This window comes from Sapajus apella, unplaced genomic scaffold (genome assembly GCF_009761245.1).
Source record: "Sapajus apella isolate SASKATOON/1434 unplaced genomic scaffold, GSC_monkey_1.0 scaffold2, whole genome shotgun sequence".
In the NCBI taxonomy this organism is placed as follows: Eukaryota; Metazoa; Chordata; class Mammalia; order Primates; family Cebidae; genus Sapajus; species Sapajus apella.
This window is the reverse complement of record NW_022436942.1, coordinates 8260485-8284854: the sequence shown is the minus strand read 5'-3', so window position 1 is coordinate 8284854 and position 24370 is coordinate 8260485. Positions and strand designations below refer to the sequence as shown.

Here is a 24370-nt window from a genome sequence, read left to right as displayed (position 1 = left end):
CAAAAAAAAAAAAGAAAAAAAGAAAACATTCGCCTGGGCATGCTGGTTCATTCATGTCTGTAATCCCAGCACTATGGGAGGCTGAGGCAGGTAGCTTGCTTTAGCTCAGGAATTTGAGACGAACTCAGGAGTTCAAGACCAGCCTGGGCAACACAGTGAAAACCAGTATCTACAAAAAAATACAAAACTTAGCTGGGCATACTGGTGTGCACCTGTAGTCCCAGCTATTTGGGAGCTTGAGGGTGGGAGGATCGCTTGAGCTCAGGAGGAGTCAAGACGGCAGTGAGCCATGTTTGCAACATTGCACTCCAGCCTGAGCAACACAGGGAGATCCTGTGAAAGACAGAAAAAAAAAAGGGAGGAAAAAAAAAAGAGAAAAAGAGAAAGAAAGAGGGGGAGAGAGGGACAGAGGGACAGAGGGAGGGAGGGAGGGACTGTTCAGGCACAAGGACTTCAAGTTTGTTTTTTTAAAAAAGAATAAAACATTGCCCTGCACAACAATGTGAATGTATTTAATGTCAGTGAATTACAAACTTAATGATGGTTAAAATGGTAAATTTTATGTATACATTATCACATTTTTTTTAAAGTAAATTAAAAGACCTGGTCAACATCAAGGGAGGAAAAAAAAAAGACTAAAACATTGCCAACCACGCACTAACATCAATTTGCAAGATGTAACAGTTTTACCTAATAATTTATTTTAAGTAAGAATACATATATATTCTGACCGGGCGAGGTGGCTTATGCCTGTAATCCCAGCACTTTGGGAGGCTGAGGTGGGCGGATCACAAGGTCAGGAGATCGAGACCATCCTGGCCAACATGGTGAAATCCCATCTCTCCTAAAAATACAAAAATTAGCTGGGTGTGGTGGCGCACCCCTGTAACCCTAGCTACTCAGGAGGCTGAATAACATAGAGAGACTCCGTTTCTACAAAAACATAAATTTAAAAAATTAGCTAGGTGTGACAGCACGTGTCTGTAGTCCCAGCTACTCATGAGGCTGAGGTGGGAGGATCGCTTGAGCCCAGGAAATTGAGGCTATAGTGAGCCAAAATTGTGCCACTGAACTCCAGCCTGAGCAATCCAAACAGCCTGTTTAAAAAAAACAAAAAAAACTGGGGTGGGGCAGGGCGGTGGGGGTGCAAATAATGATATTTGACACCCCAACTGTTGGGGATAAGGGAGTGAAGGATGCTCCGGGGTGAACAGTTGGAATTGGAGCGTTTTTGGGATAGATGCTTCCTGGTCTTCAGCTCCTGAGAGGCTGTGCTTTCCCAGACCTTTTCTCCAGTTTCTTAACAATTCTAAGAGCTCCTGATGTGTTTCCAGTAAATTCCTTTTTAAGTTAATCACAGTCAATTTCTGTCACTGCAACCAAGAATACTAAATCTAAAGCTACCATGTATACAATATATACCACACAAGAAATGTATTCCACATCCTTTAAGGTAATGAAATGAGTATGTTTTGAAATTTTGGTGGGGGCTGTATGGTGTTCATGCCTACTAATTAAATGTGTCAAAGTGAAACGCAGGGCACTTTCCAGAAAGTTTTCTGTCTTTGCATATGTACTGAACACAGGGCTAATTTTTTTTGCCCCAAACTGCTCTTCTTTCTTATTGTGTGCTTCATGGTCAACCACCTCAAGTACACTTCAATTATATTACATGAATAAAACTCATTGGAATTCAATTGCTGAGGGACATGGAGCAAGAACCTGAACCACAGATAACACTTTGAAGTAACTTGCCCCAGCACTGACAGAAATCATTAGCACCACATTTTGCTTTCTGTAAGAACAAGTGTACTTTTGTACAGGAAAATTAGGAGGTTGGGAGAATGAGACCACACCAGGGCATAACTCTTCAAAAAGGTTATTGAAGGAGAAAAATAACATTTCGATGACCTGCTATGTACAGTGTACATTTGATGTCTCTCTCTCATGCCCACCCCCCTGCTTTTTAAAAAATATTTGTGATGGTGCAGTGGTTCACGCCTGTAATTCCAGCACTTTGGGAGGCTAAGGCAGGTGGATCATATGATGTTGGGAGTTCGAGACCAGCCTGATCAATATGGAGAAACCCCATCTCTACTAAAAATACAAAAAATTAGCCCGGCATGGTGGTGCATGCCAGTAATCCCAGTTATTTAGGAGACTGAAGCAGGAGTATTGCTTGAACCTGGGAGGCGGAGGTTGCAGTGAGCCAATATCACGCCACTGCACTCCATCCTGGGCGATAAAGCGAGACCCTGTCTCAAAAAAAAAAAAAAAATATTTTGCAGAAACAGGGTCTCATGTTGTTGCCCAGGCTGGTCTCAAACTCTTGGGCCCACACCATACTCCCACCTGGGCCTCCCAAAGTGCTGGGATTACAGGGGTAAGCCACCACACCCACAGTGCTTAGCTTTTTCATAGATACAGCTTTCCTTGCTTACAGAGTTTGCAGTGAGCTGAGATCACGCCACGGCCCTCCAGCCTGGACTAGAGTGAGACTTAAACTCAAAAAGAAAAAAAAAAAAAAAAAAAGCTCAGCACTGTCACCAGGAATACATGGCAAGAAAAGCTGGCAATTTCTACTTATCTGTGAAACTCAAATTGTCATTAATAAGGATCAAATGTATCAATAGTGTAAGCCCAAAAGTCTGTGGCAACTTCTTCACTTTCCCCAGATTGTCAATGGCACCTTTGTTAAACTCAACAAGGCTTCGGTTAACAATGCTGAGGATTGTAGAACTACAAATTGCATGAGGCACCTGAACCTGAAATCAATAAATGAGCTGATATACATACTGGTTATGGTAAAACCAATAAACAAATTACCTTAACAGAGATAACTCTTTCATTGCTAGATCTCTTGATAAATATGACATCATCTGACTGGAGAATTTGATTCGTGAGCTCTATGTTGTTGAAAAATTCTTCAAGTTCTCGTGATCCTTCAAATTGTCTTCTCCACGAGGTAGAATGAAGGACTACCTATTTTGTATTAATGAAAGGTATAAATGCCAGCAACAGAAAAGACCGTATCAACAGGCTTATTAAATGGATAAACTGAGGTGTCTAATATTATTTTTGTAATCTTGTCAGTTAATAACCAGTCACTACTTTCAAACAGAAAAAAAAAAACAAAAAAACCAAAAATGTGACTGACTCTTTCAAGACCAAAATATAACCACTATTCGCCTAGACGGCACTTTGAATAGAGAGCAACACCACCATATTTTACGCTTGCCTTTCTACTTTTTAACATAGATGAACTTTTTTTCCTTAGTAGGAAAAAATACCAAGTAAAGAACAAATAGCAGTTATGGAAAATAATTTCAAAAACTGTAGGGAGCTACAGCACAAAGGACTGAGTGTAAGGAGAAAAACAGAAATCTCCCGAGGCAGAGCCCACATATCTGAATTCCAAGAACAGGCGCTTTCTGAGAGAGAATACCAGGAAATGACTTCACATTTTTCCAGACCATCAACATACTTCATTTTTCCCAGTAGGAGAACCCAATGCCTGCTCCACACCCACAGACGTTGGTCAGGCAAAGCGGCCGCAACGCTTCCGTGCTAAACGCAACTAGGTCCCGCCCCCGGTCCTGCCTGGTCCAGCCAGGCAGAAGTTGCAAACTTTGCGCCTGCGCTCACCGGGCTTGCACCTGTAGGTTCAAGTCGCGCATGCGCTAGATGGGAACGTTGTTTCTTCTCCCCTACGCTTTTTCTGTGGGGCTGTTTTAGGGAGAGTGCTTCCAGGTCGAAAGGCTTGCTTCCGGAGAGCGGGAAGGCTAAAACGCGGTAACTAAACTGGAGCCAACCTTGGTTCTGTATGGAAAAGGCTTTAGCCATGGACAGGTCAGTTCTGATCGTGGGAGCTGAGCCCGAAGTCTTGTCCCTCTCGCCTGCTGGCGAAACGAAATAGGTGAAACTAGACTCCCAGAGAAGCCAAGGAGGTCCTGGGTGCTTCCCCTAAGACTCCTTCCCCAGGCCAGGAAATTTGGCTACAAATGCGGAAAAGGTCGCTTGGCGTGCGTCGGGGTGGGATACGGATCATGATGGTTCTCTACATTCTCGCTGTGTTCTGCGATCTATTCGGCGCTTTAGGGCAGCAACACTATTCACTCCTGGGGTGGGCAGGGTAGGTAGCCTGGCGTTCTACATGCTGAGTGACCAGCCTGAGATCACAAAGCCAGTCAATGAAGATACTGGGATCTCAGCCCAGACTTTCTGATTACAAGTGCCAGCATCAGATACTGGGTTCATTCTATAATCTGGGTACTATGCTAGCCGGCTGCAACAAAGATCGGTTATTCAAGATCCTTCACCTCGGGGAATTAGTTGTGTAGAGGAGACAACCAAGCAGTATAAAGTGATAAGTGTTTTGGAACGATTAAGTCTCCCTGTCACTGTATAACTATCAGGAAGACCTCTCAAAGAAGGTAACTTTCTAGCTGGTCTTTGAATAATAGTAGTACATTATTGGTACTCCAAACCTTGAGTACCTACTCTGTGACTGCATTGTTCTAAAGGCTTTGAATATATATTATTAGCTTATTTAATCTTCAGAACAAGAAAAAAATCCTATGAAAATATGTGCTATTATCCTTTCTTCATAGATACCACTGAGACTAAAAGAGGTTAAGGAACTTGCTGAAAGTTAGGAGGCTAGTAAATACAAGGACCAAATTTCCAACCTGCATCTGTGCATCTCCAGGCTACCTGGGGCTCTTTGAGGAGTAAGTAGTTGTTGACCAGGTGCTCAAGGGGGCAACTGTAGGTCTTTGTAAAAGAAACATATTCAAAGGTGTTAGGATATAGAAAAAAGTATGTGCTTTATGTTGTAGCTTGGCAGTCACATGCAGAATATGTTTAAAGTGATATTTGTGGCTGAATATAAGACTGAACCCCTAAACTGGGGTCACATTGTAAATAGCATTTTAGGAAATTTGTACTTCTATAGACCAGAGAGAGATATCTGAAGGTTTTTTTGTTTGTTTGTTTTTTAATTAAATCTTTAAAATTTTGTCTTTGGTTATTGTTTCCCATACTTTCCTGCTGAAGGAATATCTGAAGGTTTTAAGTGGAGGAAAAGCATATGAGATTCTTGTCTTAAACATAGGCCTTTTAGTCCACACAATTTCGTTTCTAGACCTTTGAGTGAAAATGACAGGGAGTGATGGGACAGGAGACATCCTGGGTTGAAATAATTTGAAGGATCATTTTGCTTCATTTACCAGAATTATTTTACTTACCCTCTTATCTCACAAGCTCTGTTTTGTGTTGTTGTTTGTTTTTCAGTAGTACCTGTGTTTTAAAGCATTTTGGAGACTGCAGAAAATCTTTTAAGAGAGAATTCCTGTAATTAGATAACTCTTCGATCCAACAAGGGAAATGAGATTGACTTTTATGAAGCATTTATCTAAAACAGTGTTATAATATAGATTCCAAGTGTTGAAATAATTCCTTAGGAGAAAATAACATAGCGAGTACTAGAAAGTCAGAGAAGTTTTTGTGCAGGTAAGATTTGAGTAAGGCTTTGAAGAATAAGCAGGATTTGGAGCCAGGAGTGCATTCTCAGCAAAAGATGTAAGACTTGGCTACTGAAATGACCTATACCATAACTTACGCAGAGTCCTTTACTCCAGCTGTGATGATAAAATTCTTTTTCAAATACCACATTCTCATTTCACTTATGTAAACTTGATTATACTACTTTAGGAGTGGCTTTGGAGATATATCATCCCCTGTAATCCGGGAGGCAGAGGTGACACGGACTGCACGGAAACAGAGTGCTCAAAAAAGAATTTTAAGTATCCTTTGCAATTTAAGCATCATTATAAAAATTGTAACATGTTTGGAATCGGTGTTGTAGAATTTTCTTTTATGAGAGTATCAAATGTTAGCTATAATAAAATCCTGTAGAAATTTTTTTTCACTCTGTGGATCTGTTGTTTGGTAAATATAATGCTAAAATTTAATGAGATTATGTTTCCCTAAGAATAAAGATATTTCATTTTACTGCTATCATATTGTGGTTAGCTTCTGCTGAGATTAGATTTCTTTTTATTATTTGAAAACTGACTAAAAACATTTAGTTTAGTAGTTATCTAAAACTGACATCAGAGAATTTAGATGGCAGAAGGAATTATTTACCCTTTGCATAGAAAAATAGTAGCCATAAAATACTTTATTCTTGATAAATGTATTCACATAATTTATATAGTAAAAATATTGTTAGTTCTCACTTTAATGATCTCTTTTCTACATGGAAAACTTTTCTTAACTCATTGTACAGTTCAGGCATCTCAAGATGAAAATTCTGGTAATACTACACCAAGAAACCAGGTTATTCCTCAAACTCCTAGCTCCTTTCGACAGCCTTGTAAGACTTTTTTGCTTTTAAAGCACTTAATAATAATGATAATTATAATGGCAGCTAACATTTATTGTAGCACATAAGTATAGTATTTGGTTACAATATCAATAATTAAGCACAAATAATAATGATTGCAGTTATTTGTTGAACTCTTGCCATGTACAAGATACTTTATTTTACATAAACACACAGTAACTATGACATAGGTATTGTTAGTTCTTTTTTTTTTTAAACACGGCGTTTCACCATGTTGGTCAGGCTGATCTTGAACTCCCAACCTCAGGTGATCCACCTGCCTTGGCCTCCAAAGTGCTTGGATTCCAGGCGTGAGCCACCACGCCCAGCCCAGGTATTGTTAGTTCTATTTTACCAAAACTGAAAGCAAGACTTAGAGAAGTTAACTAATACAGGCAATAAGTATGTAAATAGGCTGGATGCAGTGGCTCACACCTGTAATCTCAACACTTTGGGAGGCTAAGGTGGGCAGATCACTTGAGGCTAGGAGTTTGAGATCAGCTTGGCCAACATGGTGAAACCCCATCTCTACTAAAAATACAAAAATTAGCTGGCATAGTGGGGCATGCTTGTAATCCCAGCTACTCAGGAGGCTGAGGCAGGAGAATTGCTTAAACCTAGGAGGGAGAGGTTGCAGTGAGCTGCAATTGTGCCACTGTACTCCAGCCAGGGCAAAAGAACAAGACTCTGTAAAGTATGTAAATAATGAAATTGGGATTCAAACAATGATCTGTTTACTCCAAAGTTTATTCCCACTATAATGCACTGCCTCAGTAAGCCTTATAAAATTAAAACATGAAGAATCCATTGACTCATTAGTGTTTTTAACTGCTCAGTTATGCTATAATGAAAGCATTCATAATTGCAGTAAGATTTTTCCTGATAGGCTCAGTAGTACCTAGAACTCAAATTTAGAAAAGTAAGTTAAATCCTTGTATTGTGAAAATGTTAACATTTAAAGTATTTATCTGGTTAGAGTCTAAATAATGGTAAACTGAAAAATTTATTCTTCCTTGTTTGTTTGCTTACTTTGTTTTGATAATGAATGCTCAGGCACCTTAAGTTTTTTCTACCAACCTTTGTTTGTAGTTACCCCAACAAACCGAAGCTTACTAAGGCAGCCGGATATTTCCTGCATTCTTGGAACAGGAGGGAAGTCGCCTCGACTTACACAGTCTTCAGGGATCTTGGGAAATCTCTCCATGGTATGTAGAAAAATAGGGCTAAGAACTTTTCCTTTTGGGTCGAGTGTGGCGGCTCACACCTGTAATTTCAGCACTCTTCAAACTCCTGACCTCAAGTGATTCTCCTGCCTTGGCCTTCCAGAGGTCAGGAGTTTGAGACCAACCTGGCTAGCATGATAAAACCCTGTCTCTACTAAAAATAAAACAATTAGCTGGGAGTGGTGGCTCATGCAGCTACTTGGGAGGCTAAGGTGTGAGAATTGCTTGAACCCAGGTGGCAAAGGTTGCAGTGAGCCATGATTGAAAAAGAAAAAGGGGGAGAGAAGAAAGATCTTCTTCCTTTTAATAAAAGTATGTTATTTGATATGTCTTTTAATGAATACTTAAAAGCCTTTTAATGAATATTGAGTCATAAATCATCATAAAAGTATAACTAGGTTATATGGATTGAAATAATTAGACATTTAAAAAACTGAAAACCATGTGCATTTCATATCCCAGATGGAAACAGTGATACCAGCAACCTTTAGATGCAAATAAGATGTTTTAATCTGTCAGTTTGCTGACCAGGAGAAGTACGTGCTGTGGTTGGTTGCTGATGGCTATAAAATCTGATCCCTGTTTTGAAGCATACAAGAGGAGAAATCAGAGGGTAATAGATGAAGATTATCATAAGGAAGAGATAAAATGTATCAAAGGGGATAAAAGAGAAAATTGGAAAAAATAGATGAGATACACTTTAGAAATTACTATGGAACAGTATTGAAAATAGGAAAAGAAATGTTACATAAACTGTGATGAAGAATGACTTCACCTAAGTATTAAAAATATACTATAGCAGCTGGGCATGGTGGCTCACATCTGTAATCCCAGCACTTTGGAAGGCTGAGGTGGGCGGATCACTTGAAGCCAGGAGTTTGAAATCAGCCTGGCCAACATGGTGAAACCCCATCTCTATTAAAAATACAAAAATTAGCCAGGCATGGTGGCATGTGCTTGTAGTCCTAACTACTTGGGAGGGTGAGGTAGGAGGATGGCTTGAGCCTGGGAGGCAAAGGTTGCACTGAGCCATGATCATGCCACTGCACTCCAGCCTGGACAATAGACCTAGACCTTGTCTCATGTTAAAAAAAAAAAGAAAGAAAAAAGAAAAGAAAGAAAGACATACATATAATTTTTAGAAACCTTATTTAAAGTATCCACTCAGTGACAATAACTCCATCACTTTTCTATATTTTTATTTGTTTATTTTTTTAAGGTTACTAATCTGGATGACAGTAACTGGGCAGCTGCATTTTCATCACAGCGTTCCGGGGTCTTCACAAACACAGAGCCCCATGGTGTAACAGAAGATATAACTATCAGTGCTGTTATGTTACGTGAGGATGATCCTGGAGAAGCTGGTAAAATGGCATTGAACTTTGTGACAAGTAGCTTTCCACTTTACTAATATCAAGGAAATTGTCTCCTCCTGTTTCTGAACATCATTATAATATATTTTTCTCTTCCTTTTCTTTCTCTTTTTTTCTTAAGGGAGTGGCTTAAACAAGAATTTTATTTGTTTGTTTGTTTTGAGACAAGAATCTCACTCTGTCACCCAGGCTAAGTGCAGTGGTGCAATCATGGCTCACTGCATCCTCAGACTCCCAGGCTTAAGCAATTCTGCAGCCTCAGCCTCCTACAGTAATTGGGACTGCAGGCATTCACCCACCATTCATAGCTTATTTATTTATTTATTTATTTTGGGCAGAGTCTTTCTCTGTTGTCCAGGCTGGAGTACAGTGATGGCATCTCAGCTCACTGCGCCTTTGCCTCCCAAGTTTAAGCAATTCTCCTGCCTCAGTCTCCTGAGTAGCTGAGATTATAGGCACATGCTACCATACCCAGCTAATTTTTGTATTTTTAGTAGAGATGGGGTTTCATCATGTTGGCCAGGCTGGTCTCGAACTCCTGACCACAGGTAATCTGCCCACCTTGGCCCCCCAAAGTACTGGGATTACAGGTCTGAGCCACTGCATCTGGCCACCAGCTGATTTTTTCTTTTCTTTTCTTTTTTAAGACAGAGTCTCGCTTTGTTGCCCAGCCTGGAGTGCTGTGGCACAATCTTGGCTCACTGCAACCTCCGCCTGCCATGTTCAGGTGAATCTCCTGCATCAGCCTCCCAAGTAGCTGAGATTACAGATGCCTACCACAATGCCTGGCTAATTTTTGTATTTCTTGTAGAGGCAGGGTTTAACCATGTTGACCAGGCTGGTCTTAGACTCCTGAGCTCAAGTGATCGCCTGCCTCAGCCTCCCAAAGTGCTGGGATTACAGGCATAAGTCACTGTGCCCAGCCTAATTTTTTATTTCTTTGTAGAGACAGGGTCTCACTATGTTGCCCAGGCTGGTCTCAAACTCCTGTACACAAGTCATTCTACCACCACAGCCTCTCGAAGTGCTGGGATTACAGGCAACAACAGAAATTTATTTTCTCACAATTCTGGAGGGTAAATGTCTTAGGTAAAGGTGTTGGCAGGGTTGGTTTTCTCTAAGGCCTCTTCTCTTGACTTATATACAGCCGCCTTCCTACTGTGTCTTCATATGGCCTTCTGTCTATGATATATTTTTCATTAAGCTAATTAGTTACGGTTATGGCTACAGTATTTGATACAATATGACTAGAAGGTTGAAAATCTCACCTTAGTTCTCAGTCAGAGCAGCATCTTGCCATTTTATCTTTTAATGTGAACAGTAGCCCATTATATTATTAGACAAGTCTCATATTTTAATTTTTTTCTTATTTGTACTGTTGAAAGAGTATTTCTTTCTTTAGGTTTAGTTCTTAATCTAACACTGTTGATGTGTTTTGTTTTGTCCTGGACCCTAATACAGTTTTTTTTTTTGACCACTGTATAAGCATTAGCTCATGTAATACTTATCCTAGTCCATTAAATAGTTACAATAATTATTCCGATTTTTGAGAAAAGGAAACTGCTGCTCAAAGTGGCTAGGAAGTGGTAGTACGAGGATTTGAAACTAAGCAGTTTAGCTCCAGAGCCCTGCTTTTGACACTTTGGTAACTACTTTCTTGTAGTATCTGTCAAAAATAGGTACTCTTTTTTTTTTTTTTTGAGATGCAGTCTCGCTCTGTTGCCCAGGCTGGAATGCAGTGGTGCTATCTCAGCTCACTGCAACCCCTGCCTACCAGGTTCAAGTGATTCTCTTGCCTGAGCCTCCTGAGTAGCTGAGATTACAGGCATGTGGCACCACGCCCAGATAATTTTTTGTATTTTTATTAGAAATAGGGTTTCACCATTTAGGCCAGGATGATCTTGATCTCCTGACATAGTGATCCGCCTGCCTCGGCCTCACAAAGTGCTGGGATTACAGGTGTGAGCCACCGTGCCTAGCCGAATTGTTACTCATATTCAGTGACTCAAAATACTTTCCATTTAGGTGAAGTGCCTGTATTTTCCTAGAGTGGAACATGCCATTTAGTATGTATTATAACTTTCTCCACTACTTTGTAATGGTGTGCTTAAAATATAATTCAGATATTTTTAAATCTGGCTCAGTTTCTTAAGTAATTGTTCATAAAATAACTAGTACATCTTTGAGATCTTAAAAGACCTTTAGATATCAAAAGAAAAAACAGATAAATTGGACTACATTAAAATTTTAAACTTTTATGCATGAAAGGATACAATCAGCAAAGTGAAAAGGCAACCCACAGAATGAGAGAAAATATTTGCAAATCATATCTCTGATTAGGGGTTAATATCCAAAATATATAAAAACTCCTACAACTCAACAACAAAAAATCAACCCAATTTAAAAATGAGCAAAGAAATAGAATACTTTTCTAAAAAAGATACACAAATGACCAGTAACCACATGAAAAGCTGCTCAACATTACTAATCATTAGGAAAATCCAAAACAGAACTACAGTGAGATACTAGATACTGCCTTACACCCATTAGGATGGCTACTAAAAAACAAACAACAACAACAACAGCAAAAAAAAAAAAAAAAAAAAAAAAAAAAAAAAAAATAACAAGTATTGACAACAATGGGGAGAAATTCAAATCCTTGGCACTATTGGTGGGAATGTAAAATGATACTGCTGCTGTGGAAAACAGTTTGGCAGTTCCTCAAAAAAATGAAAAATGGAATTACCATATGATCCAGCAAATCTGCCTCTGGGTATATATCCAAAAGAATGGAAAGCAGTCTCAAAGGGATGTTTGTATATACATGTTCATAACATGATTCATAGTAGCCAAAAGGTGAAAGCAAGCCAAGTGCCTGTTGATAGATGAATGGGGGAAACAAAATGTGATCTATGCATGCAATGGAATATTATTCACCCAAAAAGGAAGGACATTCTGACACATGCGACAACATGGATGAACCTTGAGAATATTATGCTAAGTGAAATAAGCCAGTCACAAAAGGGCAAATACTGTATGGTTCCACTTACATGAGATATTTAAAATAGTCAAAACGTGTAGAGACAGAAAGTAGACTGTTGGTTGTCAGGGGCTGGGGTGAGTAGGAAGATAATGTTTATTGAGTACAGAGTTTCAGTTTTACAAGATGAAAAGAGTTCTGTGGATACACAGTGGTAATGGTAGCACAATAATGTGAATGTACTTACTGACACTGAACTATACACTTAAAAATGATTAAACCAGGCATGGTGGCTCCTGCCTTTAATCCTACCACTTTGGGAGGCTGAGACAGAAGGTAGCAAGACCCTGTCTCTATAAACTAATAAAAAATTAGCTAAGCATAGTGGCTGGTATACACCTATAGTCCCAGCTACTGGGGAGGCTGAGGCGGGAGGATTGCTTGAGCCTAGGAGTTTGAGGATATTGTGAGTCATGATTGCACCACTGTACTCCAGCCTAGGTGACAGAGCAAGACCCCCCTCTCTTAAAAAAAAAAAGAAGAAGAAAAATGATTAAGATAAATTTTATATTACATGTATTTTGCCAATTAAATTTTTTTAAATAGCAGTGAATTTATAAAAGACTTGTAGCTACTTAAATTTTCAAACAGGCTGGGTGTGGTGGCTCACGCCTGTAATCCCAGCACTTAGGGAGGCTGAGGCAGGCAGATCATCTGAGGTCATGAGTTTGAGACAAGCCTGGCCAATATGGTCAAACCTTGTCTTACTAAAAATACAAAAATTAGCCGAGCATGGTGGCGCACGCCTGTAATCCCAGCTACTTGGGAGGCTGAGGCAGGAGGATCACTTGAACCTGGGAGGTGGAGGTTGCAGTGAACTGAGACCACACCATTGCAATCCACTATGGGCAACAAGAGTGAAACTCCATCTCAAAAATAAATTTAAAAAATAATAAATAAATTTTCAAACAGAATTACCTAGAAGTATGTCACTTAACTTTTCTTCCTTTTTTTTTATTTTTTATGTGTTCTAGCATCCATGAGTATGTTCTCTGATTTCCTGCAGTCTTTTCTGAAGCACTCTTCGGGTACAGTTTTTGATCTTGTGGAAGAGTATGAAAATATTTGTGGTAGTCAGGTAAGCTAATTTCACTCCATTAGTCAAACTTCAGCATTTTTGGTTTTTATAAACAGCATTAACCTCCTAATTTATGGCATTTAAGGGAGATGTCTTAGGGGAGCAGTGGCAGGAGTGGAGGGAAAGTCAACTAGAGCATCTCTGCATTTTACATATTGAGGGTCCATACAATATTTATTTGGGAGACAAAAGGATTCTGCTGCTTTGAAAAAGGAAAATCCGGCCAGATGTGATGGCTCCCAGTGCTTTGGGAGGCCAGAGCAGAAGGATCACTTGAACCCAGGAGTTCAAGACCAGCCTGGGCAACATGGGAAGGCCTTATTCTCTACAAGAAATACATTTGCCAAGCATGGTGGTACACACCTGTGGTCCTAGCTACTTGGGAGGCTAAGGTGGGAAGATTGCATGAGTCCCAGAGTTTGAGGCTACAGTGAGCCATGATCACACCACTGCACTCCAGCCAGGGTGACAAAGTAGACCCTGTCTCAAAAAAAGAAATGAAAATTTAAAATATATGAAGAAAAAAAAAGAAAATATATGAAGAATATTTACAATTCAACAATAAGAAGTGGGGGTGGGGGGCGGGAGAGCATCAGGAACAATAGGTAATGCCTGCTGGGTTTAATACCAAGGTAATGGGTTGACAGGTGCAGCAAACCACCATGGCACATGTTTACCTATATAACAAACCTGCATGTCCTGCACATTTATCCTGGAACTTATAATAACAAAACAAACCTCAACAATAAGAAAATAAACAACCTAGTTAAAAAATGAACAAAAGGTGGAAACAGGCACGTCACCAAAGAAGATATTCAGATGGCAAATAAGCATATGAAGAAATGCTTTGGCCAGGCATTACTCATGCCTGTAATCCTAGCACTTTGGGAGGCCAAGGCGGGCGAATCACCTGAGGTCAGGAGTTCGAGACCAACTGGGCCAACATGTTGAAACCCATCTCTACTAAAAAATACAAAGTTGCCGGGCGCTGTGGCTCACGCCTGTAATCCCAGCTCTTAGGGAGGCAGGGGCGGGAGGATAGCTTGAGCCCAGGAGTTCGAGACCTGCCTGGGCAATATAGCGAGACCCCATTCTCCACAAAAAGGAAAAAAACAAAAAGCAGACACTTTACAGAAGAAGACATACATGAGGCCAACAAACATGAAAAAATGCTCATCATCACTGGTCATCAGAGAAATGCAAATCAAAATAACATTGAGATACCATCTCACACCAGTTAGAATGGCGATCATTAAAAAATCTGGAGACAACAGATGCTGGAGAGGATGTGGAGAAATAGAAACACTTTTGCACTGTTGGTGGGAGTATAAATTAGTTCAACCATTGTGGAAGACAATGTGGCGATTCCTCAAGGACCTAGAAATAGAAATTCCATTTGACCCAGCAATCCCATTACTGGGTATGTATCCAAAGGATTACAAATCGTTCTACTATAAGGACACGTGCACACGAATGTTCATTGCAGCACTGTTTACAATAGCAAAGACCTGGAACCAACCCAAATGCCCATCGACGATAGACTGGATAGGGAAAATGTGGCACATATACACCATGGAATATTATGCAGCCATCAAAAACGATGAGTTTGGGTCCTTTGTAGGGACATGGATGAACCTGGAAACCATCATTCTCAGCAAATTGACAGAAGAGCAGAAGATCAAACACTGCATGTTCTCACTCATAGGCGGGTGTTGAACAATGAGAACACATGGACACAGGGAGGGGAGCACTACACACTGGGGTCAGTTGGGGGGAAATAGGGGAGGGATGGTGGGGGGTGGGGAGCTGGGGAGAGATAGCAAGGGGAGAAATGCCAGATGTAGGTGATGGGGAGGAAGGCAGCAAATCACACTGCCACGTGTGTACCTATGCAACAATTTTGCATGTTCTTCACATGTACCCCAAAACCTAAAATGCAATAAAATAAATAAATGGAAAAAAAAAAAATACAAAGTTAGCCAGGTGTGATGGCGGGCACCTATAATCCCAGCTACTCAGGAGGCTGAGGCAGGAGAATCGCTTGAACCTGGGAGGCGGAAGTTGCAGTGAACCAAATTAAGCCATTGTACTCCAGCTTGGGTGACAGAGCAAGACTCCGTCTCAAAAAATAAAAAATAAAAAACCCAGATAAGATGGTTCATATCAGCCATTAGAGAATTGCAAATTAAAATAATGACTTTCTACAATATACCTATTAGAATGGTGAAGATCCGGGCCAGTGCTGTGGCTCCCGCCAGTAATCCCAACACTTTGGGAGGCTGAGGCAGGAGGAACACTTGAGGCCAGGAGTTCAAGGCCAGGCTGGGCAGCATAGCAAAACCCCATCTTTGCAAAAACAAAAAAGAAATAGAATGATGAGGATCCAAAACATAAATGCTGGAGAGGATGTGGAACAACAGGAGCTATCATTCATTGCTGATGGAAATGCAAACAGCTATAGCTACTTTGGAAGACAGTTGCAGTTTCTTAAAAACTAAACATACTCTTACATAAATGCATATTGCTAAGTGAAAGAAGCCAATCTAAAAAGGCTACATATTATATGATTACAATTATACAACATTCTGGAAAAGACAAAACTTGGAAACAGTAACAAGTTCATCAGTTGCCAGGAGTTAGTTGAAAGGGAGTGATGAATAGGTAGAGCACAGGTTTTGTGGTGTTTTTTTTTTAACAACTGGTAATCCAATTTATTAAAGTAGCTGACTTAAGCATCTGCAATGGTGACTTCCACCTCAACTCCTGGCTCAATACTGATGGAAGTAATCTGCTTAACAGTCTCAGAAGGACCGTGCAAGTCAGTGAGTCGCTGTGGATTCTCATCTGGAAACGATCCCATGTCTTAGAACCCTCACCACAAGGAGTTTTTCTTGTAGTGATTCTCAAAGTCTTGGTAGGCATTCGACTGGTCCTTTCACTTTGAGGTTCTTTTCCTTTGCTCTTCTGATCAAATCAGCACATACCTTCTCTGGGGATTTTACATTACGGCTTGTTAGAGTGATTCGAATTCGGTGAATTGCCACCTCTAGCTCCACAGGTGTTTTTCCAGTATCCTAAAAAGCCATGGCTGCTGCACAGCTTCCTAACTGACTTGTTCCTCTGGGAGAGCGAACAGCAGTGAGTCAGGAGCAGGAGCGTGTGGATCCACGATATGCAACAACTATGAGACCGCGTCTTCCTCCAAGCACAGGATTTTGTTTTTTTGTTTCTTTTGTTTTTGTTTTTAACTTGGGAACCAGAGCACAGGATTTTTAAGGAAGCGAAACTATTCTGTATGCTATACATGGGTGACACATCAGTATACATTTGTCATAATCCATCCATAGGATGTACACCACCAAGAAAGAATCTTAAATATAAACTGGACTTTGGAGGATAATGATTTGTCAATATAGGTTCCTCAGTTGTAACAGATGTACCATTCTAGTGTGAGATATTGATGGTGAGGGAGGCTGTGATTTTGTGGGGGGAAGGGATATTCGGCTACTCTGCTTTCTGCCCCATTTTGCTGTGAAACTAAAACTACACTAGACCATGCGCAGTGGCTCATGCCTGTAATCTCAGCACTTTGGGAAGCCTAGGCAAGCGGATTACCTGAGGTCAGGAGTTCGACACCAACCTGGCCAACATGGTGAAACCCCGTCTCTACTACAAATACAAAAAAATTAGTTGAGTGTGGTGGTGGGCACCTCTAATCCCAGCTACTCAGGAGGCTGAGGTGGGAGAATCGCTTGAACCTGGGAGGCAGAGGTTGCAGTGAACTGAGATTGTGCCACTGCACTCTAGCCTGGGTGACAGAGTGAGACTCCCCCATCTCAAAATAAAAGTACGCTAAAAAAAAAAAGTCTATTTTTAGAAAGGAAAATGCGTCAAGAAAATATTGCATTCAATAATAATTGAAATAATAGTAATTGACAACTTTTTATCATTTAATGTTTTAATAATTGACCTCTGAATTGTTCTGTTATAAATGCAGTAGCTTCATTAAATAACAAAAACAATAATAATCACTTAGCGAATCACTGGAGTCAGGATTCCAACTGAGAATGTAATAAATGAATGAAGTACAGATAACACTTTTATGAAGTACTAATTTTAAGACAGTACTAACATTACTTTGTAAATACTTACTAAGGGGTGGGAAAACCCATTGTGGTGTTCTCAATGAGAGCAGTCTTGTTCCTTAATTAGTCTTGACAAGATAATGAGATACTGTTAATAATCTTTGAGAAAGATTTTCTTTACCCTGGGTCATTAAACCTCCTAATAAACAATTGTGTGTGTGTTTCTAGGGGGACCATTCATGTTTTTTATTAGATTTTCACGTGTGCCTCAGTCCTGAAAATGTTCCCACCCCCCAACCCAAGACAGGGTCTCATTCTGTGGCCCAGGCTGGAGTGCAGTGGCACAACCTCTGCTCACGGTAACCTTCCCCTCCCGGGTTCAAGAGATTCTCCTGCCTCAGTCTCCCAAGAAGCTGAGATTACAGGCTCGCTTCATCACCCCTGGCTAATTTTTGCATTTTTAGAAGAGACGGGATTTCGCCATGTTGGCCAGGCTGGTCTCGAACTCCTTACCTCAAGCAATTCACCCACCTCGGCCTCCGAAAGTGCTGGGATTACAGGCATGAGTCACTGCACCCAGCCTCTGAAAAGGTTTAAGACTACTATTTTGGAATGAGGAGGGACTTTGGTAAAGTTTTATTTAGAAATGATGATGTTTTGTTGCCAATCTTAGGAAAATATCTTTCTTGATTAGTTACATGATACAGATTTTTCAAAGATAATGTAAAGATAACTTTAAAATTTTTAATTACGAAAATGTTGGCTTATGTTATGATTTTTTCACCGATAGGTTTGATTTATCCTGTGGGTAGAAAAATATATACCCATCACTGCCAGTGTTGGATCTGAAATCAAGAGTATGTTAGACTTATATATATACTCAGATAAAACTGCCTTGTCCCAAATTAGGGCCATTTCTAGTGGGTATGTTACATTCAACTTAAAAAGACAGAGAAGACAATTTTATAATATATACATATTAAATACAATTATTTTAGCACTCTGTTCAAATACAAACTTATCAGTGACTCAGAATTGTAGAAAATTAACCTTTTTACATCTTTGTTTTTTATTCAGGTGAATATACTGAGTAAAATAGTGAGTCGAGCAACACCTGGACTTCAAAAATTTTCTAAAACAGCCAGTATGCTCTGGCTTCTTCAACAGGAGATGGTCACATGGAGGCTGCTGGCTTCTTTGTATAGGTAATGGTGTCTAGAATTCATAACTGAAATAAACATAAGGTAATAAACCAACAGGCAAATTAATTTAAAAGTTAGGGCATGCTTAGAAATAGGTTTTGCTATTTTTGATGCTTATCATTTCTAATACCTTAGTTGTCAGGAGTGAGTTATGAGGGAAGAGAAAGATGTCAGATCATAAAGCTGATAGTTACCAAAGTTGGATATGTGTAAAGATTTAAGGAAAGTACTAAAAATAGTGCAGTACTTAGGCTAAATTAAGAAAAGATCTGAAAGGTAGACTTCATGTAATTTGGAAGTTTGAAAGAAATTAACCCCAGAAGGCAAAGATTATACCATGTACACATCCTCGAATCTAGGAACTTTATGCCTAGAAATTTAACCTAAGGAAATAATCAGAAATCTATACAACCACATATGAACAAAACTTTTAAATCTCAAAAAATTGAAAACTACTACTAAGGAATTGGTTAAATGATAGCAGCTCTATTACATCCAGAATAACTTGCAGCCATTTTAAATTACCATTCGTCGGCTCGTCACATTGGCTCATGCCTGTAATCCTAGCACTTTGGGAGGCCAAGGGAGGTGGATCACTTGAGGTCAGGAGTTCACAGTCAGCCTGGCCAACATAGTGGAACCCTGTCTCTACTAAAAATACAAAAATTAGGGTGTGGTGGTGGGCGCTACCATCCAGTTACTCGGGAGGCTGAGGCAGGGGAATCGCTTGAACCTGGGAGGTGGAGGTTGTAGTGAGCCAGATTGTACTACTGCACTCCAGCCTGGGTGACAGAGTGAAACTCCTTCTCAAAAATAATAATAATAATGATAATTGCTGAGGGCAGTGGCTCACGCCTATAATATCAGCACTTTGGGAGGCCGAGGCGGGTAGATCACCTGAGGTCAGGAGTTCAAGAACAGCTTGACCAACATGGAGAAAACCCCGTCTCAACTAAAAAAAAATACAAAATTAGCTGGGCGTGGTGGCACATGCCTGTAATCCCAGCTACTAAGGAGGCGGAGGCAGGAGAATTTCTTGAACCTGTGAGGCAGAGGTTGCAGTGAACCAAGATTGTGCTGTTGCACTCTAGCCTGGGCAACAAGAGTAAAACTCCATCTCAAAATAATAACTTAAATAAATAAATAAATTACCATTTGTGTATATTCATTGACATGGAAAGATATTCATGATATATTGTTATATGAAAAAATGGATTTCATATTACTATATAAATGATGTCACCCCCCCTGCCTTTTTTTTTTTTTTTTTTTTTTTTTTGAAAAAGAGTCTTACTCTGTTGCTCAGATTGGAGTACAGTAGCACAATTTTGGCTCACTGCAACCTCTGCCTCCAAGGTTCAAGCAATTCTCTTGCCTCAGCCTCCTGAGTAGCTAAGATTACAGGTGTGAGCCACTATGCCCAGCTAATTTTTTTATTTTTATTTTTGAGATGGAGTCTCACTCTGTTGCCCAGGCTGGAATGCAGTGGTATGATCTTGGCTCACTGCAACCTCCACCTCCCAGCTTCAAGAGATTCTCCTGCCTCAGCTTTCCGAGTATCTGGGATTACAGGTGTGTGCCACCACGCCTGGCTAATTTTTGTACTTTTAGTAAAGACAGGGTTTTGCCATGTTGGCCAGGCTGGTCTCGAATTCCTGACCTCAAGCGATCCACCCACCTTGGCCTCCCAAAGTGCTTGTATTACAGGCATGAGCCACCATGCCTGGTCTAATTTTTGTATTTTTAGTAGATACTAAAAATATGAAAATTTTTAGACACGAAAAATATGGGGTTTCACAATGTTGGCCAGGCTGGTCTCGAACTCCTGACCTCAGGTGATCCACCCACCTCAGCCTCCCAAAGTGCTGAGATTACAAGCATGAGCCACTGTGCTCAGCCTGATGTTTGTATTTTTAGTAGAGACGGGGTTTCACACCATTGACCAGGCTGGTCTCAAACTCCTGACCTCAAGTGATCTGCCTGCCTTGACCTCCCAAAGTACTGGAATTACAGGCATGAGCCACTGTGCCCAGTCTGAGGTCCCACTTTTGTTTGCAAAAATACACACACACACATATATATATATATATATATATATATATATATATTTAAAATAATAAATAATAAAAAATTTTTAAAAGAATTTAGCCAAATTTTCCTTCTCTCAATGCTCAGTGGTGAGTTCATATATTCATGTGACATAAGGCTTTTTTATTTTGTATTATTTTTCTCCAGAGACAGAATACAGTCTGCATTAGAAGAGGAGAATGTATTTGCAGTTACTGTAAGTTTTATATTAATTTTTTCTTTATAAATACATAAAAATTAACATGTTACTTACTAATGGGATTTTTTTTTTTTTTTTTTTTTTTTTTGAGACGGAGTTTCATTCTTGTTGCCCAAGCTGGGAGTGCAGTGGTGTGATCTCAGCTTACTGCAACCTCTACCTCCCGGGTTCAAGAGATTCTCCTGCCTCGGCCTCCTCAGTAGCTGGGATTACAAGTGTGTGACACCACGCCCAGCTAATTTTTAGTAGAAATGGGGTTTCACCATGTTACCCAGGCTGGTCTCGAACTCCTGACCTCAGGTGATCTACTCTCCTCAGCCTCCCAAAGTGCTGGGATTATAGGTGTGAGCCACCGCTCCCAGCCAGGATTTTATTTTCAACCTTCCATCTTGAGTTTCTTTATTTTGAAAGTTTTACAAGTAAATAAAAGGTTCAATCTCATAAAATAATTAAATATTGATTTATATTAGAGAGTTAAAGGTAAAAGTCCCTTTTTATCCCACGGACTATTCAGTGTAACAGTTTTGGTATGTATCCTACCAGACATTTTTCTATGCATCTTTATAGATACATACATATACACAAACATACACACACATATTTATATACACATTTGTTTTTTAACATATAATATGATTTTATTTGTACATTATACTGAGAATTTTAAAATTCTTTTTTCAATTCATTTAGGTTCTACCATATTTTTTTAATAGTATGTCAGAGTATACATGTAATTTCTTGAGACATTCAACTGTACATATTAGGTTGTAACTAACATTTTTGCTGTAGTCATTAATAACGCAGTAAATAGTTTGGCGTAGAGGCACATGCCTGTGGTCCCAGGTACTTGTCAGTCTGAGGCCGGAGGATCACTTGATCCTAGGAGTTCAAGGCCATAGTGAGCTGTGATCACACCACTGCACTCTAGCCTGGGCAACAGAGTGAGATTCCGTCTCAAAAAAAAAAGCAGTGAATGTTTTTCTTCATGCATATGTATGCGTGTGAGCGAAAGTGTGGACAAATGAACATCATTCTTTTGCCCTTAGGATTCAGTGCTCTCTCCTACAGCCTCCAGGCCTGGGATCTGAAAGTACCTTGGGTGGTAAAACTGGATTTGGCTGGATGGAGGGTTTGGGAAAGAACCATACAAAGAGCCTCAGATGTTTTTAAATGCAGCAAATAACATTTCTGGATGAGATTTGTTTCCAAAATAAACCAGCAATATTTGTTTCCAAAAAATATATACACATATATGCCTGTGAAACTACCAAGACCAGATGCCTTTTTGGGGTTTAACTACTTTATATTTTCTGTTTTCAAAAGTAATACTTTTTTCTTTTTTATCCTTAGACGTAGGTTCTTGCTCTGTTGCCCAGGCTGGAGTATAGTAGCTCATTCTTGGCTCACTGCAACCTCTACCTCCTGGGTTCAAGAGATTCTTGTGCCTTAGCCTCCCTAGTAGCTGTCATTACAGGCTTGCACCACCACACCTGGCTAATTTTTGTACTTTTAGTAGAGACAGGGTTTGACCATGTTGTCCAGCCTGGTCTTGAACTCCTGACGTCAAGCAATCCACCTGCCTTGGCCTCCCAAAGTTTTGGGATTACAGGCGTGAGCCACCACGTCCAGCCTAAAAGTAATTCATATTTGAAGCAAGTATATTATAGTTTAAAAGGGAGATAATATATATTTGTAATAAATAATTGTATGTGTATCTGTTAGACTGCTTTTTTTTCTTTTCTTTCTTTTTCTTTTTCTTTTTCTTTTTGGCCAGGGGGCCAGGGCGGCAGGGACATGGTCTCACTTTGTCTCCCAGGCCGGAGTGCAATGGCATGATCATAGTTCACTGTAGCCTCAAATTCTTGGGCTCAAATGAGCCTCCTGCCTCAGCCTCCCAAGTAGCTGGGACTACAGGTGGGCACCACCATGCCTGACTAATTTCTTTTTAATATTTTATGGCGATGGGGGTCTTACTGTGTTGCCTAGGATGGTCTCAAACTCCAAGGCCCCTTTTTCACTTAAAATATTTTTTAATATCTTTCCAATCTTTTAATTTGTTTATCCTACAAATACTTCATTCTAACAAAGTAACATGAACATTTAGGAAGACTATCATATTTGGCTATTTATCGAGCTCGAATAGTAGTTTTAATGGCTTTCCTTTGCCGGGCGTGGTAGCTCACACTTGTAATCCCTACACTTTGAGAGGCCGAGGCGGGTAAATGACCCGAGGTCTGGAGTTCGAGACCAGCCTGGCCAATATGATGAAGCCCCATCTCTACTAAAAATACAAAAAATTAGCTGGGCATGGTGACGTGTGCCTGTCAACCCAGCTACTCAGGAGGCTGAGGCAGGAGAATCACTTGAACCCGGGAGGTGGAGGTTGCAGAGAGCCAAGATCATGCCAGTGCACTCCAGCCTGGGCAACATGAGTGAAACTTTGTCTCCAAAAAAAAAAAAAAAACAGCGTTTTTCTCTGGTTTTCTGCACAATTCTGTTATCTACAAATAGTGATGACTTTGACTATTTTTCCATACTTATTACTAACTTAATTTTCCTGGTTTTATTATGTTAGCTAGAATTTCCAAAGTAAAGTTGAATAATAATGAACTCTAACTCTTCATATTCTGGATTTTAAAGGGAATATTTCACTTTATAGTTAAGTATAGTCAGCCCTCCTCATATGTGGGTTCCACATCCATGAATTTAACCAACCGCAGATCAAAAATATTCTTTTTAAAAAACAGCCTAGGCACAGTGGCTTATGCCTGCAATTCCAGCACTTTGGGAGGCCAAGGCAGGCGGATCATGAGGTTAGGAGTTTGATACCAGCCTGACCAACATGGTAAAACCCCGTCTCTACTAAAAAAATACAAAAAAAAAATTAGCCAGGCATGGTGGTGCACACCTGTAATCCCAGCTACTTGGGAGGCTGAGGCAGGAGAATCGCTTGAACCTGGGAGGTGGAGGTTGCAGTGAGCCGAGATTGCGCCATTGCACTCCAGCCTGGGCAACAGAGCAACACTCCGTCTCAAAAAAAAAAAAAAAAAAAAGAATCACCGAGAAGCTGCTTCTCTGCTCCTCGAATCTCCATCTGGTTCAGCCCGCCTGCCTTCACCATGTCCATCAGGGTGACCCAGAAGTCATTCAAGCCATCCACTTCTAGCTCCCAGGCTTTCAGTAGCCGCTCCTACACAAGTGGACCTGGTGCCCACATCAGCTTCTCGAGCTTCTCCCGAGTGGACAGCAGCAGCTTCCGGAGTGTCCTGGGCAGAGGCTATGGTGGGGCCAGTGGTATGGGAGGCATCACCACTGTCACAGTCAACCAGAGCCTGCTGAGCCCCTTAACCTGGAGGTGGACCTCAACATCCAGGCTATATGCACCCAGGAGAAGGAGTAGATCAAGACCCTCAGCAAGAAGTTTGCCTCCTTCATCGACAAAGTATAATTCCTGGAGCAGCTGAACAAGATCCTGGAGACCAAGTGGAGCGTCCTGCAGCAGCAGATGGCTCAGAGCAACGTGGACAACATGTTTGAGAGCTACATCACCAACCTTAGGCAGCAACTGGAGACTCTGGGCCAGGAGAAGCTGAAGCTGGAGGCAGAGCATAGTAACATGCGAGGCCTGGAGGAGAACTTCAAGAAAAAGTATGAGGATAAGATCAATAAGCATACAGAAATGGTGAATGTTGGTTGG

At 40.4% G+C, this 24370-nt stretch overlaps 1 protein-coding gene, 1 long non-coding RNA gene and 1 pseudogene across 4 annotated transcripts in view; 1 reads left to right on the top strand and 2 right to left on the bottom strand.

Annotated features, from left to right (window-relative positions):
- The window catches only part of LOC116558073, an 8953-nt gene extending 5386 nt beyond the window's left edge, over positions 1-3567 (bottom strand). Inside the window, exons 1-2 of the long non-coding RNA XR_004271818.1 lie at positions 3446-3567; positions 2827-2982 (exon numbers count right to left, since the gene is read on the bottom strand). This is a non-coding gene — a long non-coding RNA (uncharacterized LOC116558073). The remainder of the gene's footprint in view (positions 1-2826; positions 2983-3445) is intronic.
- A 46-nt stretch (positions 3568-3613) lies between these two features.
- The window catches only part of NUP107 (nucleoporin 107), a 56197-nt gene continuing 35440 nt past the window's right edge, over positions 3614-24370 (top strand). The window contains exons 1-8 of one of the 3 annotated variants that reach the window (XM_032287925.1): positions 3614-3849; positions 5713-5804; positions 6290-6376; positions 7475-7590; positions 8828-8972; positions 12996-13099; positions 18262-18389; positions 20622-20670. In XM_032287925.1, the coding sequence (XP_032143816.1) occupies positions 3824-3849; positions 5713-5804; positions 6290-6376; positions 7475-7590; positions 8828-8972; positions 12996-13099; positions 18262-18389; positions 20622-20670 (747 nt within the window). In that variant the 5' untranslated portion in view covers positions 3614-3823. Of the gene's footprint in view, positions 3850-5712; positions 5805-6289; positions 6377-7471; positions 7591-8827; positions 8973-12995; positions 13100-18261; positions 18390-20621; positions 20671-24370 lie in introns of all 3 variants that reach the window. The other 2 variants (XM_032287917.1, XM_032287931.1) reach the window with 2 other exon arrangements.
- Positions 15813-16185, bottom strand: LOC116558047 (annotated as a pseudogene).